This window comes from Trichomycterus rosablanca, chromosome 13 (genome assembly GCF_030014385.1).
Source record: "Trichomycterus rosablanca isolate fTriRos1 chromosome 13, fTriRos1.hap1, whole genome shotgun sequence".
NCBI lineage: Eukaryota > Metazoa > Chordata > Actinopteri > Siluriformes > Trichomycteridae > Trichomycterus > Trichomycterus rosablanca.
This window is the reverse complement of record NC_086000.1, coordinates 2,930,619-2,952,887: the sequence shown is the minus strand read 5'-3', so window position 1 is coordinate 2,952,887 and position 22,269 is coordinate 2,930,619. Positions and strand designations below refer to the sequence as shown.

The following is a 22,269-nucleotide window of genomic DNA, read 5'->3' as shown; positions in this document are numbered from 1 at the left end:
AGGCCCTTTCCTGTTGTAGCTTTACTGTGCCCCTGTGCACGAAGCCAAATCCGAAATGTGGATAATGAGATCTTATGGGCTGGTCAGATTTGATGAATTGATTTGAATTGGTGGCGGCACAGTGGCTCGGTGGGTAGCACTGTCACCTCACAGCAAGAAGGTCCTGGGTTCGATCCCCAGCTGGAACGTTCCGGGTCCTTTCTGTGCGGAATTTGCATGTTCTCCCCGTGTCTGTGTGGGTTTCCTACCACAGTCCAAAACATGCAGTTAGATTAATCGGAGACACTGAAGTGCCATATAGGTGAATGGGTGTGTGTGTGTGTGTCTGCCCTGCGATGGACTGGCGCCCCATCCGGGGTGTTACTGTGTGCCTTGCACCCATTGAAAAGCTGGGATAAGCGGTTAAAAAAGTGAGTGAGTGAGTGAGTGGTATGAATTGGTATGTTGACTGTGAGCCAGGACGTCCTTGTCTGACATCAGAGCCTGATTTTGACATTGGGTACAAATTCTGACAGACATGTTTCAAAATCTTATGATGAACCTTCACAGCAAGGTGGAACAGGATGTTCGACAAGCTTATGATCAGGCGTCCACATACTTTTGGCACTATAGTGAACATTAATACATTTTCTTACTTAGTATTTATTTTACTACCACGACCCTTTTGACTCCGAGCGTATTTTCGTTAACCCTCCTATTAGCTAATCAGTTCTGTCTTTTCGGGAAGTTCGCGCCCCCTTTCTCCTCCGCCCCTGATGAAAAGACGGGCGCCCGCGGCAGGATCTGCACCTCCTGGAGCACAGAAACAAAAACCTCCCCTTTCACACAGACATCATTATATTCGGTGGCACATTATAAAGGGGGGCACAAAAGGGAACAAAACAGCGACAGGATGCTGTCCTTCCTCCTCCCCGGGGCCCGAGCTTCGTGCGACGCGTTGGTGGTCTCTCGTACATGCACGCCTTCGCCCGGTTGACTCCGCCCCCTGTCCCCTCGGGGCCCGATCCAGCCTGACCTTCAGCCTAATTGGTCTATACATGGATGGAGGAGCGTTGAGAGGAGGAGGCAGCTGGGGGGGGGGGTTAATCTGTCGGAGATTCCCAAGCCTGAGCGACGGTGTGGGACAGGTTCAAATTCTGCTCAAGGGACAAAGAGCTTCTTACTGTCCCACACACAAACACACATCGTTAACGATGCACATCCTCCAAACAGGGTCTAGTGTGTACCGTATAGGACCGAAAGTATGTGTACACCATGGAACGTCCCATTCCAAAGCTGTTCGTTTCTGCGCTACTACTATTAGAAGACGAATCAACTCCTGTGACACAAACTGTCAATGCTGAAACGTGTGACGCTGACCACAGTCTGACCACAGTGCAAACCTTGCTCGACTGTGGACAGCGGCTTTAAATTCATGGTCAATGTATATGGGCGCCCACGTACAACTACAGCCATGCTGCCTAGGTCAGGCTGTTTCTTTAAATGCAGGCAACAACTACTAGAAGACAAATCGGCTCCTGCGACATCGTAGCCGAGAACCTTTATGGAAGAGCTGCAGGAGGGAAGCCCTTGCTAAAAGTGGACAGACATAATGCTGAAATGTGTGACGCTGACCACAGTGGAGCAAGCTTCATGGTTGGAACGCTGGACGAAAATCTGGACCTTGAAGCTGCTTCCTGCACTGTAGCTTCTAAGCACATGACAATGCAAACCTTGATCGACTGTGGACAGCAGCTTTTAATTCATGGTCAATGTATATGGGTGCCCAGGTACAACTACAGCCAGGCTGCCTAGGTCAGGCTGTTTCTCTAAACGTTGTCAATGTCTACTAGAAGATGAATCTCCTTTGACTCCCTCCCTCTAACTCTGATTTGTCTGATTTTTTATATATAGAGAGCGAATCTGTTACTAAAACACTTATATGGGGTGCTTGGGTGGTGCAGCAGTCTAACCCGCTAATCGGTTACGTCAGGTGGGGATTCGCCTCCTACTGTCTAGTTGAGGCACCGCCTGGCACAGTGGTGGAGGAATACAGAGAGCCTAGTGTGTTAAGGTCTCTGTAATAAGGTCTCTAGCAGGCACAATCAGTAGTGTAGCAAACAAAACTGGCCACTAAAAGTCTGCTGGGTGGGAAAAGGCTGGACTAAAAAGTGGGTGGGGTCTTCGACACTGTAGCCCGAGGCACCTGTACAGAAGTGGAGGAACGTGGAGATCGGTGCGTGACTCTCCATGTGTGAGACTGGCCTCACTGGTGAATCCATTGAAATGTGGGCGAATAAGAAGAAGTCAGTGCCCCACACATACATTGGAGGAAGAATGTGTCAGGTAAATATACCCTCCCTGACTGTGAACAGAGGGGAGAAAATGCATAAATAAAATAGCAGTCTATGTATTGGAGCTTTTAGGAGTATCCAGTGGACCCCGGAGCAGACCCCAGACCCCTTGAGAACCCAAATCCTTACAGACGTTCTGGTCATTAGGATCCACACCTTATGAATGAGCTCAACAGCTACAGTCTTTAATCTGATTACTCTTATAGCCCGACTCACACAATCTATTGTTTACCAATCAAAACGTGATCGCTAGAACCCGCTGTCTAACCCAACACAGATTTCGGCTCATCCCCAGCTAGCATGTAAGAGCACGGCCTTGCGTCTCCTCCTTTCAGAAGCGACACAATGCGCGAGGAAGGAAGGGCGCCTGGGCGCAGCTGACGACATCGGCCGACCTTGCGCCTGTGAATGAGCTCGGAACAGAAAAGAGAAAGCGAATGGTATTCAGGCTAACAAATAAACCCCACAATTCAGCAATAAGCTAAATTCACGCTAATGAGCTTGCGTATGCACGCGTATACGTTTTCACATTTTCTCTTTCACGCCAACTCAATGCCATTAAACGTCTGAGCTCTTTTTTCCTTTCTTTTTTTATCCGTCCCTATATGTTTCTGTTAAATAATGGCTCTGTGAATAAGGACGGTATATAATAGTTACATTCGATGTGAGAAACCATGAGAACGTACGTCTGGGCGAGTTGCTCAAACACAGTCAGTAAAATAAAGAAGGAAAACGCGTCTGAGGTGGTTCAATCATATATATAATATACATCCACACTCGTACCACAGCACAAAAGATCAACAAGTTCAAGAACAACAGAAGCACGTAGCGTCCACCGTCCACCGTCCCGTCCACTCGCTCTCTGATGATCTATTAACAACAGACGTGAAATAATTTACAATAAAATAATAATTTTTTAGGTACAATTCTCCCAATTCCTCCTCCTCCCCCCTCGACACACACAGTCTCGGTCCACTGGGTTTTCACGATGGATTTGTACACCATCTCTCTCTCCACGAACAAACAAACAAAAAGGAAAGTTGTTCTCAGTCCGGCGAATCCACGATGGCGCGGATCCTTCCTCGTCAAGGCCTCGAAGTGACGTGAGGGGATTTCGGACACGTACGCGAACAGAACATGGAACTCGGGACTACGGTACCGTACCATCACACACTGCACATTCAGGACATATTTAGGAACACGGCTCGAGACGACCTCTGGGGGGACGGGGGAGGGAAAAAACCCCTCATAGGACAGGGAATCACATGATTATGAAACATGCTAACACAGGTTATGAAAGTCTGCTTCATACGCCAAATGGTTTAAAGTATGACGGCACTTGGGCTAATCACAGATTTGTGTTGTTTGTTTATTTAAAATTTAATATTAGAAAAAATGCACACTTGAGCATCGGGTCATAGTAAAACCAGTATGCTGCAGGGATTTCTGGGTAGGGCGGCATGTTGGCTCAGTGGGTAGCACTGTCGACGGTTCGATCCCCAGACGGTGCGTTCCGGGTCCTTTCTGTGTGGAGTTTGCATGTTCTCCCCGTGTCTGCGTGGGTTTCCTCCAGGAGCTCCGGTTTCCTCCCATAGTCCAAAAACATGCAGTCAGGTTCATTGGAGACACTGAATTGCCCTATAGGTGAATGTGTGTGTGTGTCTGCCCTGCGATGGACTGGCGCCCTGTCCAGGGTGTTACTGTGTGCCTTGCGCCCATTGAAAAGCTGAGATCCAGCACCCCACCATGACACTAATTGGATAAGCGGTTAGGAAAGTGAGTGAGTGATTTCTGGATAAATAAACATGAATAAACAGCTGAGTGTTAATCTGATACATTTGTCACACTAAATGGTTTCAGATTGCTAAACAAAAGCACACGAGAGTAAAATCGCGCCTCATTTTGAAACATCAAAGCATCATTTCATTTTATTAAACTGAATTTACTTAAAGGAAAAATTTTTCAATACCCATATACCTGTTTATCAGCCAGTTTAGTAATTGGAACGCAGCCGGGCGTGATTTCAGCAGCCCCGTCTCAAGCACTCTGTTAATCCACTGAACCACAGTGAGAGCAATTCTCAAAGAATTAGGGAAACTTAGAACAGTGCTCACTCTGATACCTGTTCATCAGCCAGTTTAGTAACTGGAACACAGTCGACAGCACTCCGACTTCTGAAATCTGAGAAATGCAGGGGCGTTTTTGGAAGCTCTGCCTTTTCAGTGATTTGTTGAAATCTGAGCGTCAGTTTTGTCGGCAATACTTTAAGTGTAAGTGAAAATCTGATGGACGTAACAGTGCATCGTTCTGTTAGAATTCTGTTTACATTTTAATTTACATGTTCTGCATTTAACGGGCGCTTTTATCCAAAGCGAATTACAGTTGTGACAGTATTTTCTAAGCAATTGAGGGTTAAGGGTTTTGCTCAAGGTTTTAACAGTGGCAACCTGGCAGTGGAGGGGCTTGAACCAGCGACCTTCCAATTACTAGTCCAGTACCTTACCTGCTAAGCTACAACTGCCCTAAATGAGGGTTAAGGGCCTTGCTCAAGGGCCCAACAGTGTCAGTGATAGGGCAGTTAAAAAATGAGTACAGAAATAAATAAATAAACAAATGATCCATCGCTGCAGGTACTGAACATTTACTGAATATTTCAATACTAACAGGTTTAACCATCTCCACCATCCGATTTATTTAGTTCTGTGAAGGTCCAAGAACTCGATTATTGTTATAGCTCGACTGCAAATCTCAAACACTCCACCGAACCACAGTGAGAGCAATTCTCAAAGAATAAGGGAAACTTGGAACAGTCGTGAATCTACCCAGAAGTTCCTGGTCTGCTATAATTTCTTCCATTAAGTTCTCTATTAAAAATGTAAAGAACTGCTCGCTTCTCTAGCTTTAGCTATCAAGCATTAAGTGTTTATGACTTCTGGAGGAAAGTGTTTAAACTCACTTGGGATCATTTTCTACAGACAAACCAATCACAGTTTGCTTTTTTTTTAACAACAGCTGTTTGTTATGTAAATAGAGCATTTGACCCAAATTAATATTTTCTGAATTATTTGTCCTATTTGTCCAATTATTTGCTAAAGCTAATGTTCGAAGCGACCTTGTTGAAATTATATGAGGAGAAGAAGGTCCAGTTGCAGTCGCTGACGGTAAAATAGGCGGCTAGTTACTGTTACAAAGCCAATCACTTTAAATTTAAATTAAATAATACATAAAAATATGTTTCACAAGACGTTTTGTGTTTGTATGTTCGGCACAGAATGTTCACAATATTGAGCCTTAATTATGAATTAATTAATATATCATTTAGTGTGACAAATATATAGATGTAATACCAGAGGAGTACAGAGTTTCTACACTAAATACACTGTATGTATAAACCTATTGTGGACAGTATGTATAAATCCTTTCCTCCAAGCTTCAGGGCTTTAAAATAAAATAAAGATCTGTGGGAATTTGTGCCCATTAGTCAAGATCAGGAGCTTGAAATTGTCATTTCAACGTTTTCAGTCGTTGAGACAAATTTGTCTGATTATGTCTATACGGGCGTGGCAGTGGGAGTGGCTAAAACCCCGAACTCACTCGCCATATAGGGTCTGTAGATTCGTTCTAGCTCTGGATAACAGGTTTGGAAAGGTTGGCGATGTTTTGTGTTAGCAGACACATGTTTTAAACACGTATTCAACATAAATAATAATAACGACCCCCATCTGATCTCAAAAATGAAAAAATAAATAATAACGGGAGGTGAGACAGGATCAGTGAAATGCCGTGCTGGTGAGGATTTTTCTTATTTTTCTTGCTACGCTCCATCTTCCGCCTTTTATTTAATTTATTAAATTCACAATAGGAGGTGAAAATAGTGCAAGTTGCTCAATCCTCCTGATCCAAACACCAGAGATCTGAGTTCTTTTTTTTTTTGTTCACAGTATTGAGAGGCCGAGCGGGTGCGTTTCCCTGACATGAAGACCAACAATCACAGCACAGACGAAACACAGACAGAAAATAAACGACATAAACAAGCTTCAATGATCAGAAATAAAATAAAAATAAACAAAACAACTATTCCAAAACTTTCTTGTCCTCTTTGCCGTTGGTCCGCGAGTACGGCTCGAAGGCCGAGGAGCTCAGGTAGCGGGCCGACAGTTCCTGCAGGTTCCCGGCCAGAGAACCGGCCATGCCCAGCGGCGCCGAGGAGATCCGCGACGCCACGGCGCCCAGCAGCGTCGGCATGGGGAAGCTGAAGAGCCCGTGGTGGGCGCCGGACAGAGTGCTAGAGCCAGTCATAGCGGGCAGCGGGGGGCTCCTGGAAGCCGCGGCCGGGCCACTGCCGGAGGATCCTCCGTTAGCGGCGAGGCCCAGGGAGGAGCTGGCGCAGTGGGGCAGCAGACCCTGCATGCCCGGAGGCGTGAGCAGGCGGCCCTGCTCCAGCAGGCGAAGCACGCTGCACGTGGCCGCCGTCTCGGAGTGCGCGGCCGAGCGCAGCTCCGCGTCCTTCCCCTGGTCCTTCTTCTGCTTGGTGCGCCGGTTTTGGAACCACACCTTCACCTGTCCACAAACACACAAAGGGAAGCAGATGAGATGAGGACACGGAGCAGGAAAAATCCAAGGAGTGACCACACAAAGGAATTTCTTTAGGGCATCTTCACCTACTTAGACATGTTGGCATTTATCGGGCACACTGTACATTTATATGTGACTTTTACACACGTTACACATGCCTCTCATTGCCCAAATCGCTGATCGCTCATCACCCTGTCGTCATTACTTGTGGGCATTGGGTTGCCATGGTTTTCACTGATGCAAAGCAAAAAAATTTAATAATTTAAAAATAAATAAACTGAATGAGATTTAGTCGCTTTGTCATGTTGCATCGCTGCTGGACTGAACGTAGGGTTAGAGGTGCCACTGTGTCCGAAGAAGGGACGACCGAACTGGGAGTTTGGTGGAGGAGCCTATAAGTAGGAATCTGTCACTGTCTGATTGTCAGATGATGTGCATGTGCTAGTCTGCAGCTCTCCTCAGCCAGAGTGTCGATATTTAAACTGGGGGAAATGTTTGGGAAAATTAAAGGAGGGAAAATAAATGAATAAAATTTAATATAAATTAAATAAATTAAATAAATTTAAAAATGTAAATGAATAAAAAATGTATATATATATATATATATATATATATAAAATATATTTTAATAAATTATATATTATATTTTAATAAATTATATATTATATTTTAATAAATATATATTGTATTTTAATATATAATATGTTTAATATACAGTATAATATTTATATTACACCCATAAGGCCCCAGACCCAAATGAATAAATTACAAATAAATAACAATCAATTTATATAACTATAACCAAAAAAAGGAAGGGGGTTGAAAGAAACATTTAATTAATTAGTAGCTCAGTGGTTTAGGTACTGGACTGTTAATTTGACTGATTATTGGTTCAAGTCCCCGCACCACCAACCCTCAGCCTGTATTTATTTATTCAGTCACACTGTAAAACTAATGTTAATGTAAATTGCACTTTAAACAAACACACATGAATGTGAACGATTCACATCTAACGTCTGCGTCCCTCAGAGAACCTCGTCAGGGAACAGAAATTATAACCTGCTCTCCCACTTTCCGTTTCCAGGTGAGTCTGCCGGCACGTAATGAACCATAATTGCGGTTTTGAGTCTCACTACCGGCAAACACAATACAATACCTAACGGCTCTGAGAGAAAGCAGACGCCGACACCTCCGCGATTATCACAGGCCGAGACGGCAAACACGCGTGTCTGAAAACATACTACATTCACTACAGGCTGGGAATAAAATCCTGGCTTCTGATTGGCTGGAAGGTGTGTGTTTGAACCTCGCTGATACATAACAGTGCACCTGATGGAATGTAACACGGTTCTATATAATTCAATGAATCACGCTCCCTCAAAGGATGGCTGATGACGATTCTGGTTCAGTGGGTGCCAGACAAAAACCCAGGCCACGGTGACCTCCTGTTGAGGGTGGAGTGTTCTCCTGGTGACCTCCCCTGCCAAACAAATGCACTTGGTGCTCTAATATGCGAGCAAGGGGTTGTGTGAATGTTTGTCAGCCTGAGATGGACCACCGCCCGGTCCTAGGTGGACGCCACTGAGCCCACCATGACCCGTATCAGAATAAGGACATGGAACTTTGAAAGGGCAGCGGTAGCTCAGCCGTTAGGGAACTACACAAGTAACCAAAAGGTTGTCGGTTCAAGCCCGGCTATTGCTGAGTTGCCACTGTTGGGCCCCTGAGCGAGACCTTTATCCCTCAATTGTCTGAACTGTATTCATTCGCTTTGGATATGTAAATGAGTAAAGTGGTGCAGCAGGGAGTGCGGTTGCTTTATAATCTGCACTACGGTCCTGGAGACCTGGGTTCGAACCTCGGTTCTGGTCACTGTCTCAGTGTCCAATTAGGATTTGTCCCAGGTAACATGCACAGGGTGGATTGGCTGATCTAAATTGCCCCAGAGTGAGACACAGAGTGTGTACTTCTGCATTGTGCCTAAGACTTGATGAATAAAGAATACCAGTATAAACCAGTTTAGAACAGCGTGGCATTAATACTGGCATTAAGGATCTAGTGTCAGGATCTACTGAATCACGCACCTAAAACACACGTGATTTAGGATATGACGAGGAGGGATTACGAAGCGGTGGGGTCAGTGGGCAGTTGAGAAGCACTAGTGTCCACTACATACACTACAGGCTGGAAAAAAATCCTGGTTCAAGGTGGACAGCACTGAGCCCACCGTGACCCGAATCAGAGTCAGATCCGGCCTTCCTCACAGGCCTTTACATATGATCTGTTGTTTCGGCTGCATTCCTGACCAAGCCACAATCACCACACTGGGTCACCCGAGCACCACCTACCTAACAGAAGCTATAATGCACTAAAATCCCTCCACCATCCCAGGATTGAAACGAACGATCTCAGTGTTTACTTTGTCTAACACCTACAAGCTCTGATGATTTCACCCCAAACCCTTCGCCCCGCACCCCCCATTATCTAGGTACTTATTCATTTCTGAAGACTGTTTTCCGTCAGACGCTTATTAGCGAGTCCTTGTGCTTCATTAGCGAGTCCAAAACAAACAGCGGCATTATAAAACAGACGATACCAACATCGTATGTACCACTGCAGCAGATTTAATAACTGGAATATAACATAATAGTCGATATCGCTCGTATAGCAGCAGAGCCGGGATTAAATCACACCTGAATTAAAGCTGCATGGACGTCAACGAAATGAAATATGAAATCGATATAACACACAGTCAGACGTTTGTCCTGGAATTTTAGCAACCGTGACTTCAAAACACTTCGTTTAATGTAACTTAACTCAAAATGTGCATACATACATACAAACATACAGTACATACGTACATACATTCATACACACAGTACATACATACATACATACATACATACGTTCATACATACATACACAGTACACACATACATACATACATACATACATACATACATACATACGTACATGCGTACATACATACACACAGTACATACATACATACACACAGTACATACATACATACATACATACATACATACATACATAGATACGTTCATACATACATACACAGTACACACATACATACATACATACATACATACATACGTACATGCGTACATACATACATACACACAGTACATACATACATACATACATACATACACACAGTACATACATACATACACAGTACACACATACATACATACATACATACATACATACGTACATGCGTACATACATACATACACACAGTACATACATACATACATACATACGTACATGCGTACATACATACATACACACAGTACATACATACATACATACATACATACACACAGTACATACATACATACACAGTACATACATACATACATACATACACACAGTACATACATACATACATACATACATACACACAGTACATACATACATACATACACAGTACATACATACATACATACATACATACATACATACATACATACATACACACAGTACATACATACATACACAGTACATACATACATACATACACACACACAGTACATACATACATTCATACACACAGTACATACATACATACATACACACAAGTACATACATACATACATACACAGTACATACATACATACACACAGTACATACATACACACAGTACATACATACATATATACACACAGTACATACATACATACATACATACACACAGTACATACATACATACACAGTACATACATACATACACACAGTACATACATACACACAGTACATACATACATACACACAGTACATACATACATACACACAGTACATACATACATACCTACAGGAGCATTGATTATTTATTTGGTGCAATACAAAGTTTCAAGCCTCATTTAACTTTGTAGCATGAGTACTTGTTCCATTCTCTACCAAATTTAGACATACCCAGTTCCGCAGCAGTCATGCATTAAAGCAAGAGGACGCTTCTACACATCAGATCAACTCCCCTGGCCAGTACTTTCACTTCATTCCTAAACCAAACCGACTCAAACAATACCGATAACTGGATTACCATTAATATATGGACTGAAATGGTCATACAGGTATTAAACAATTACTAATAGAAGTACTGATCCTAATCAACACAGTATTGCTTGTGTTGGTTCATTATAAATCTAGATTTATTTTATATTTCCTCTGGATGTAAATTTTTGATTGTTTTTTAATGGATCTGAAACACACTTCACTTCTGCAGAAGCCTGAGGTGGATTTTTATGTCTGAGCGTTTAGTTTTCATTGTTTTATATGTAGAGTTTTTATTATTACTATTATTATTATTATTATTATTATTATTATTATTATTATTATTATTATTATTATTATTATTATTACATTGTACGAAGAGAACTGAATGACTTTTCTGTGCTTGGTAAATAAATGACTCAATATATAGATTATCTAATATATTTGGGTGCTCAAATGCTTGTCCAAAAATTAATTTAATATTAATTGTATTTTATTTTTAAACAGTATAATCAGTTCCCCCACCTGACGTTCTCTATGGTGTAACCATCAATACAACATATAAAATCAATCATTCAAAAGTTTATGTACAGCTACTGCAAGTCTAATAATGCAAGGTTTCACACACATGGCCACATTTTAGCCCGTGATTCTGTGAAAACACCAGCTCAAATAAAAATAATACCAGTTTAACATTCATTCTTCTATTATTTATGTTTAAAACGGTTACAGACCTTCGTACAGTCACTTCACTTCAGGATTCCATGCAAGAGCAATATTCTGGCCTCTCAAATGTTCTTACAAATGCACCAAAATAAGATACCTCAAAACATGATTTAAATGTATATTCTGAATATATCAAGGCCTGGCCTGGCCGTGAATTAAACATGAGTGAGGGGGGCAAATCTACCAGGAAGGGGGAAGAAGGGGGGGTCCTGCCATTCTAAAACATTCGGACCATATGAACAACTGATGAGAACGCAAACAGGTCCTAATATTACACAAAGCTAGTGAGTGGAACATGTTTATTTATCATTTTGAGCATATCTGAATATTGGGACGTGTCCCCATCTCAATATGTAGTGTGATTATGTGATTACAGACTTGAAACTGGTAATATATGATTAAATTACTGGATTTAGTTCTGATCCATATAGAAGATTTTAGGGTGTAAACCAGGGTAAAAATAAACCAATATCACCAGCACATGGAGTGAAAGTGTCTCAAATAGACAACAATCAAAGGACAATCAGATTAAACTGATTAAAAATCTACACAGTTGATGCATCTTTACTTGAGACCAAGTTTTTCATGTTGTTGCTGTAGACTGAACAGCAGTGAACGTACCTGAGTCTCGGACAGGTTGAGCTGACGGGCGAGTTCGGTTCTCTCTCGGCCCACGACGTACTGACAGCGCTGGAACTCCATCTCCAGTCGGTACAGCTGCTCGGCCGTAAAAGAGGTTCTGGTCCGCTTGGGTCGATCCAGATCCAGACCTTTGGGCAGAATGATCTCTCGGATGGAACCTTTAGCATCTGGAAAGGACAAAAGAGAAGCGTTTCTGTAAACACATCAGGCCAGATGTGTTCAAATAAACAGAAAAAATCACCTTACATACGGTAATAATAAAAATGAGTAACACATAAAAAATGAAAAAAAATTCTACTTTTATTCCCATTTTATTACTAATTATTTCTAAAGGGCAGAAATTTTAATAAAAATGCAAAAAATAAAAATGCATTTTAGAATAATAAATTAATTAATTGTATAAATAATTATACTATATTATACTATAGCTCCTAATTTGACTGAATGTACAAATAATACATAAAACCATCCTAACAATTAAAAAATAAAAATGAATTAAAAAATTTCTTATTTTTTTTATTGGAACAAATTTTTTAAATATTGTAAAAAACAAAACCCTGTAGTATTGAATTCATTATGTATATAACTTTATTGTCCAAGCTTTATTTACTCCATTAATGAACAATATTTCAGTTTTTCTTGTATTTCTTTTATTTGACTATTTACATTCAGTCTAAATTTCTTCAGTAAAATAAAACAACAAATACATTTTACCTTCTTCAATATTTTAATAATATATTTTATAATATAAATTGATCTGTGTGTGGTATAATAGCCTTATTCTTCATCAGGATAAAGTCCTTATAAAAAATAAATACATTATAAAAGCCTAATAAATAAATAAATTTAAAAGGAACTCAAGATCCTGAGAAACTTTTAGGAATTGATAAATTTGTCTTGCATTTTTAATACTTTAATTTAATTTAAATAGCATTTGTGTATTTATATAATAAATGTGTATTTATTTTAACATAATTTGTATTTATTTTATTATAGCTTGTATTTTTTAAAATTAGTATTTATTTCATTATAGTTTGTATTTATTTTATTATAGTTTGTATTCATTTTACTTTAATTTGTATTTATTTTAAAAAAATGAAACATATGAAAAAGGGTTTTTTAAATAAAGAAAATTCCAAACTAACATCTATGTTGTGTTAATATTACTTTAATAATATTACTTTTGTTTTTAACAGGGTGTAAATCGGACGCGTTGTTGTCTGTGCAGTAAAACAATCGTTTGATCAGATTGATTCAGTTGGGTTTTGATCAGATTGATTTGATTGGCCGTTGATCAGATCGCCGTGTGTGAGCCTGATTGAGTGTGATAAAGTAAATAATAAATGAAGCTGGTGCTCTTTATAAGGAAGCAGCTAATCTGTACAACACGGCTGTCAGAACCTGACTAGTTATTAATTATAAATAAATAAATACATAAACTATATACAAATATCTAGAATATAAGTTTGTCTAAATGCATGTAATTTATTAGATTTGTTACATTACATGATCTTAGATTGATTAAATGGATTTTATCTAATCAACAAGTGTCACAGGTGATTTTTTAAAATAGAATATAAAAACAAAATGTTGAAAAAAAAAATAAAAATTTTTTTTTTTTAAAACTCAAACACCACAAATGATTTATACCTGATATGTATAATACAAATATGCTTTTAAAACTTTAGGGCTGCATTCAAATTTAATATAAATTAATAAATATAAATTAAAAATTGCTTTTTACATAAGAATTTTAAAAATAGAAAGCAGAAAATCTGCAAATTATTTCATGCATTTTAAATATTAATAATTTTTATATAACAATATTATATTATATACAATATTATATGCAATAAATACGATATTACAATAATTATTGTATTGCTCAGACCTTACAGGATGCAGATATTTAATATTTAAATGTAAGAATTCTTTTTTAGAATAAGCAAACCAGTCAAATCTTTACTTTTGGTCACTTGATAAATGTAAGTATTTTTAAAAAATAATGTTAAAAATAAGTTTTAAATTGATGTATTATTATATCTAAATTGTAAATGTAAAGTTTTGGTAATTATTAGAATGACATAAATTAAGAATAAAACATGGTAGACTTTGTAAATTGAAATATATTTTCAGACATTTTAATTTGTTATTTTTGTTATTTTGTATTTATTTATTTATTTTGTAATTTATTTTAAGACACAAACATTTAAAAATCCATTAATTTATTGTGTGGGTGAAGTTTTCGGGAGCATCTATGAATCCAAAAGGTATAACTGCGCGCTCTTACCTCGCACCAAAATCCTCCGGCAGTAGTCCGGATCCCCCGAGCTGGCGCGGCTTTTCTCACAGTTATCCATGGCTCCAGACGGGCTAAAGGACTCCTGCTGTTCCTTCAGGAGCATTTTGGAAAGGCTTCCCTGAGAGTCTTTGCCCTCCTTGCCTTCCTTCAGTCCATTCTTCAGCACCATCTCTGCTCCCGACTCCTGGCCGTAGCGGATGTCCATGCTCATCTGCGCCAGTACAAGTATCTCAGCCTGGTCTTCTTCGGGCTGAACCAAATCTGGCTAATCTTGCCGGCGTGCTAAAACTACACCTATTTGGACACTTGAGTCAGAGATCTAATGCAGGAACGGCACTCGCTTCATGATAGGAGCTGGAGATCATCAGTGCCTCGACTCGCACGGGCGCTGATCACGGGTTGCTCGGACAAATTTGAAAGCAAATTTAGTTGGGACTTGCGCACAGAGACGTTCTCCGAACAATCAGAGATGCGACCGGATGCATGCCTGCTCGTTCCGATTGATTACGGTTATTTTTGCCTTCAGATTTGCGTAACCTCCCGAATGCGATGAATTGTTTCTGAAAATATATGCTGTGTTAATAACGGGGTGTGCTAGCTTCAACCCTTTTTTGGAAACGGTCTTCACGTGTACGAGCACTTACACCAGATCCGAATTAAATTATTGGTCTCGGATCAACAAGGAGCGCTCACACACTTCTCCCAACACAGAGGAGCCGCTGTTAAAAAGTTTCAATCCAGTTCCGGTCTCGGGGGTGTCCCGTCGCTGGCCGTCTCGATTTACTGTTACTTACACGATACCTGTCTGGCTTCGATTTAAAAACCTTAAATAAAGAAAATCACATATTGCAACGAGCCCGTTCGACAATTCACACCGCTGTCTCTGCGATGGAACTGACAGTCAGTGAGAGAGTGTGTGGGGGAGAGAGTGGAGGAGAGAGAGAGAGTAAAAATTTGGCTGAGCGAGAGAGAGAGAGGCGGAGAGAGACGTGGGATACAAAAAGAATGAAAAAGAATGAAAATCCACTTTAAAGCGTCGAAGAGAACAGGCTTGCAAAAACAGAGCTACAGGAACTGAACGACGGATACCTGGACGTCCCAAATGAGAGAAAATGACAAATATAGAGAGTTTTTTCATTTAAACACGTCTGAACACCTCAAAAAACTTAAAGTCAAATAACCTGGGTCTAATATTACTAATGAGAATTATTAATGAATATTGTTAATAGTTAAGAATTAAAAGTCACATATAAAGGTGTCAATATGTGACTTTTAATTCTCTAAAGGTTCTATATACATACGTACATGTATATACATATATAATAAACATATATAAAGTGACTATACATGACTTTTAAATCTCTTACACGTACACACACATGCACCCAAACACACACACTTGTATTGTCTGTATATACACACCTATATATAAATCCCAACACATATATATATGTACACCAACACACACACACATATATATATATATATATATATACACCCAAACACACACACATATATGTATATATATATATATATATATATATATATACAGTGTATCACAAAAGTGAGTACACCCCTCACATTTCTGCAGATATTTAAGTATATCTTTTCATGGGACAACATTGACAAAATTACACTTTGACACAATGAAAAGTAGTCTGTGTGCAGCTTATATAACAGTGTAAATTTATTCTTCCCTCAAAATAACTCAATATACAGCCATTAATGTCTAAACCACCGGCAACAAAAGTGAGTACACCCCTAAGAGACTACACCCCTAAATGTCCAAATTGAGCACTGCTTGTCATTTTCCCTCCAAAATGTCATGTGATTTGTTAGTGTTACTAGGTCTCAGGTGTGCATAGGGAGCAGGTGTGTTCAATTTAGTAGTACAGCTCTCACACTCTCTCATACTGGTCACTGAAAGTTCCAACATGGCACCTCATGGCAAAGAACTCTCTGAGGATCTTAAAAGACGAATTGTTGCGCTACATGAAGATGGCCAAGGCTACAAGAAGATTGCCAACACCCTGAAACTGAGCTGCAGCACAGTGGCCAAGATCATCCAGCGTTTTAAAAGAGCAGGGTCCACTCAGAACAGACACTCAGTTGGTCGTCCAAAGAAGCTGAGTGCACGTGCTCAGCGTCACATCCAACTGCTGTCTTTGAAAGATAGGCGCAGGAGTGCTGTCAGCATTGCTGCAGAGATTGAAAAGGTGGGGGGTCAGCCTGTCAGTGCTCAGACCATACGCCGCACACTACATCAAATTGGTCTGCATGGCTGTCACCCCAGAAGGAAGCCTCTTCTGAAGTCTCTACACAAGAAAGCCCGCAAACAGTTTGCTGAAGACATGTCAACAAAGGACATGGATTACTGGAACCATGTCCTATGGTCTGATGAGACCAAGATTAATTTGTTTGGTTCAGATGGTCTCAAGCATGTGTGGCGGCAATCAGGTGAGGAGTACAAAGATAAGTGTGTCATGCCTACAGTCAAGCATGGTGGTGGGAATGCCATGGTCTGGGGCTGCATGAGTGCAGCAGGTGTTGGGGAGTTACATTTCATTGAGGGACACACGAACTCCAATATGTACTGTGAAATACTGAAGCAGAGCATGATCCCCTCCCTCCGGAAACTGGGTCGCAGGGCAGTGTTCCAGCATGATAATGACCCCAAACACACCTCTAAGACGACCACTGCTTTATTGAAGAGGCTGAGGGTAAAGGTGATGGACTGGCCAAGCATGTCTCCAGACCTAAACCCAATAGAACATCTTTGGGGCATCCTCAAGCGGAAGGTGGAGGAGCGAAAAGTCTCGAATATCCACCAGCTCCGTGATGTCGTCATGGAGGAGTGGAAAAGCATTCCAGTGGCAACCTGTGAAGCTCTGGTAAACTCCATGCCCAGGAGAGTTAAGGCAGTTCTGGGAAATAATGGTGGCCACACAAAATATTGACACTTCAGGAACTTTCACTAAGGGGTGTACTCACTTTTGTTGCCGGTGGTTTAGACATTAATGGCTGTATATTGAGTTATTTTGAGGGAAGAATAAATTTACACTGTTATATAAGCTGCACACAGACTACTTTTCATTGTGTCAAAGTGTCATTTTGTCAGTGTTGTCCCATGAAAAGATATACTTAAATATCTGCAGAAATGTGAGGGGTGTACTCACTTTTGTGATACACTGTACATATATATATATACATACATATATATATATATATATATATGTGTGTGTGTGTGTGTGTGTGTATATATATATATATATATATATATATATGTGTGTGTGTGTGTGTGTGTGTGTGTTTGTGTGTGTGTGTATCCACAAACTGTTGCCACAAAGTTTTATAATTTAAGCATATAATTTATATCATTTAGTTACATAATAGTTATATATATATATAGTTATATAATAATGTACAATGTGTCAAAATGTAAACAAACAAGCTGCTGAAGCACCAATAGGCACTTAGATAAAAAGAACTGTATGAACTGTGGGTTGAAAGTGTTTAAAATGAATGTATAGTGTAAACAAACAAGCTGCTCCATACAAAGGCACTAAGCTAAGGGGTATGTTGATATTAATGTTTTAGACTGCAGATCAGACAAATATCTATTTTTGTACATAATAGAAAAATAATAGTATTTTTTTTTGGGGGGGGGGGGGGGGGGGGGGGGGGTTTGCATAATAAGGCTAATTAGTCCAAAAAAGACCCCCCCCTAATTAGTCCAAAGAGACAAAGTGTGAGAAAGAGCACACACTCAGCTATTTATAATAACACAAATATAGATTTGTAGATTTTTAAATGTCAAATTTAACCAAGTAAGTGAATATATCATTCGAAGGGGTTAAATGAGCCAGAATAGAGAAAAAGCACCTAAAAAATCCTCCAGCACCCCACCGCACACCCGCAACACACACGCACACACACACACACACCCCACCGGCCCACTCGCACTTATTGTCATTGTCGACACCACAATATCTGGGAGAACAGCCGCGGTGGGTAATCCAATAAGACAATTGATTAGGCTACAATGACTCAATTCAAGCCAACAGCGGTGCACTCGGGCCCTTCTCGTCACCTTGTCGGGCCAGAAGGCCTCTTCCCTCTGAACCCCCTGACCCCCCTCCCTCCCTAAATCCTTTCACCGCTTTATGGGAAAGAGAGCGCGCGAGGGGAGAAAGATGGCAATTATCTAATTGGACTATTAACAAACAATTCAGCGAGTGTGTCTGCTCAGGAATCGTGGAGGAACCGTGGAGGGGGGGGGGGGGGGGGGGGGGGTAGGGCAAGGGGGCGAGGGAGAAGAACCGGAGCGCTAACTTCATTCAGCGAGTGTGTGGAGCCGGCCTGTTGAGGGAAAAAGAGAGATGCTGAGATTGTTTAAAGAAGAAGAGCTAAGTGGAGGAAGGGAGGGATTGTTTAAAGAAAAGGTAAGAAGGGGGCTAAGAGAGGGTGTAAAGGTGGGGGGGGGGGGGTACGAGGGCCGATTCTCAAGCGCCGTTTGAGTACAAGCTTGGGAAAAAAAGGAGGGTTTTGGTGTGACAGGGACCAGCTGTATGTGCACCTTGACAAAAACACACAGTAGAGTCGGGGCCGTGTACTCACGTGATTTGGTTCAAGATCATTAACACAAAATATTATGACACGGTTTTGGATCCAGAGTCGGGGTTGGGAAGCTATGAGACCAACAGTGCTGTTGAGCCCCAAAAGTAAGCACATGTTCACCCCCCGTACCCCCCGTAAATAGGCCGCTCTCTGGGTCAGTGTGACAGGGATCACAGTAAAGCTGATCCAATACAAAACAAAATTGAAAAACAGCATACGGTGTCCACATACTTTTGGTGTAATAGTGTTTGTCGAACAAGCTTATGGTCCGGAGTCCACATACTTTTGGCGTAATAGTGTCTTATGGTCCAGGGTCCACATACTTTTGGCATAATAGTGTTTGTCCAACATGATTATGACCCAGCGTCCACATACCTTTGGTGTAATAGTGTTTGTCTATCCGGCGTCCACATAATTTTGGTGTAACAGTGTTTGTCGAACAAGCTTATGATCTGGTGTCCACATACTTTTGGTGTAACAGTGTTACTACTTTCTGTCGGTTCTCACAAATTACTTCAAGGCGATTCAAACAGAACCACCTCCTTGTTTCTACACTCACTGTCCATTTTATCAGCTCCACTTACCATATAGAAGCACTTTGTAGTTCTACAATTACTGACTGTAGTCCATATGTTTCTCTGCATGCTTTGTTAGCCCCCTTTCATGCTGTTCTTAAATAGTCAGGACCCCCCACAGGACCACCACAGAGCAGGTATTATTTAGGTGGTGGATCATTCTCAGCACTGCAATGACACTGACATGGTGGTGGTGTGTTAGTGTGTGTTGTGCTGGTATGAGTGGATCAGACACAGCAGCGCTGCTGGAGTTTTTAAACACAGTGTCCACTCACTGTCCACTCTATTAGACACTCCTACCTAGTTGGTCCACCTTGTAGATGCAAAGTCAGAGACGATCGCTCATCTATTGCTGCTGTTTGAGTCGGTCGTCTTCTAGACCTTCATCAGCGGTCACAGGACGCTGCCCACGGGGCGCTGTTGGCTGGATATTTTTGGTTGGTGGACTATTCTCAGTCCAGAAGTGACAGTGAGGTGTTTTAAACTCATAACAGCACAACACACACTAACACACCACCACCATGTCAGTGTCACTGCAGTGCTGAGAATGATCCACCACCTAAATAATACCTGCTCTGTGGTGGTCTTGTGGGGGTCCTGACTATTATAGAACAGCATGAAAGGGGGCTAACAAAGCATGTAGAGAAACAGATGGACTACAGTCAGTAATTGTAGAACTACAAAGTGCTTCTATATGGTAAGTGGAGCTGATAAAATGGACAGTGAGTGTAGAAACAAGGAGGTGGTTTTAATGTTATGGCTGATGGGTGTATATTGTGATTACGGCCTTGGTCCAGACCCACATTTTGGGAGACGAGCCTGAGATCTTTATCTACACTGACCACATGTTTTAAGGCACGTAATTAAATAAATGTGTTTGTGTCGTCCATCCAGTCCGTCCATTAGCCGTGAAGAAATACGTCTCACCTAATGAAAGAGAAACAGACAGACAGAGTCGAAGAGAATGAGAGAATAAGCAGAGAGACAGATACAGACACCCGAGCGTAGGGTAGTCAGATGAAGACAGGACGAGCAGAGTGGCGGGAGGAACGGCGGGAGGGAGGGCTGGAGGTAGAGCTCCATCTTCTTCTAATAGCTCATTATTGCTGATTAGGAAGGTCTTTTCTAGACGCCTGCTACCTTTTTGCTGCTAATGCTTTTGGCACCTCTTTAGCGGCTCACCCACGTTAATGGCGCAGAGCCCGAAGCACGCCGGCACAACATCACAACACGGCAAATGGTCCGGAGGCGGGCGATAAATAAGGTCTCATCACGGGTCTTAAGAAAGCGCCTCGTCCGCCTGTAGCCGGAGGTTCATTAGCTTTTAAGGAGACGGCCGGGACGCGCCTATTGTGGAAAATCCTGAGGAAATAAATATTGCACCCACTCACAGATCACTCCACGTCAGAGAATCTGGATCCTGGTTGTATACAGCCGAGGTCAAAAGTTTACATACACTCGTAGGGACGTGTGCGTCACCACTATCGTGCTTAAAATTGTTACTACTGTGGTAGTATAGTGTTGTCGAGTTGAGCTACTAGACCACCTTGGTGTAGAGGTCTAGCATTTAGGCTTATACCATTCTCTTGGTGCATGCCACGGAATCTTCCAAAAGAGGCATAGCCATGCCAAGCTGTAGCTGCCAAGAGGAGAGTGGGGCATAAGTCCATTTTGATGCCCATGCTTTTGGAATGGGTTGTGCAACAAGTTTATGGTCCGGTGTCCAGATACTTTTGGCCTAATAGTGTGTTATGGTCAGGTGTCCACATACTTTTGGTGTAATAGTGTTCGTCCAACAAGCTTATGGTCCGGTGTCCACATACTTTTGATGTAATTGTGTCTTATGGTCCGGTGTCCACATACTTTTGGTGTAATAGTGTTCGTCCAACAAGCATATGGTTTGGTGACCACATACGTTTGGTGTAATAGTGTCTTATGGTCCAGTATCTACATACTTTTGGTTCAATAGTGTTTGTCCGTCAAGCTTATGGTCAGGTGTCTTCATACGTTTGCCGTAATAGTGTCTTATGGTCCGTCCACCTCGTTTTGATGTAATAGTATTTGTCCAACAAGCTTATAGTCCGGTGTCCACATACTTTTGACATAATAGTGTCTTATGATCCGGTGTCCACATACTTTTGCAGTAATAGTGTCTTATGGTCCGGTGTCCACATCGTTTTGATGTAGTAGTGTTTGTCCAACAAGCTTATGTTCCGCTGTCTACATACTTTTGACATAATAGTGTCTTATGATCCGGTGTCCACATACTTTTGCAGTAATAGTGTTTGTTCATCTCTCTGACCGTTTGTTTACTGTAATTAAAAATGGAACTGTCCATTTAATAGATAGAAATGCTTTTCTTTATAATAATGACATGTCCATGTGCTTTTTTGCTGTGACCTTCACGCCAACACACCCACACACACACACACACACTCACACACACACACACACACACCTGATCTTCAGCCATTCACGTCCTCGC

At 41.2% G+C, this 22,269-nt stretch overlaps 1 protein-coding gene across 1 annotated transcript; it reads right to left on the bottom strand.

Moving 5' to 3' along the window:
• Positions 1-6,360: 6,360 nt before the first annotated feature.
• vax1 (ventral anterior homeobox 1) lies at positions 6,361-14,797 on the bottom strand. The gene is made up of 3 exons (XM_063007937.1): positions 14,581-14,797; positions 12,270-12,457; positions 6,361-6,893 (listed from the first exon to the last, which is right to left on the bottom strand). Exons 1-3 carry the CDS (start codon positions 14,795-14,797, stop codon positions 6,408-6,410), a joined length of 891 nt encoding a protein of 296 aa, XP_062864007.1. The 3' UTR covers positions 6,361-6,407.
• Positions 14,798-22,269: the final 7,472 nt, after the last annotated feature.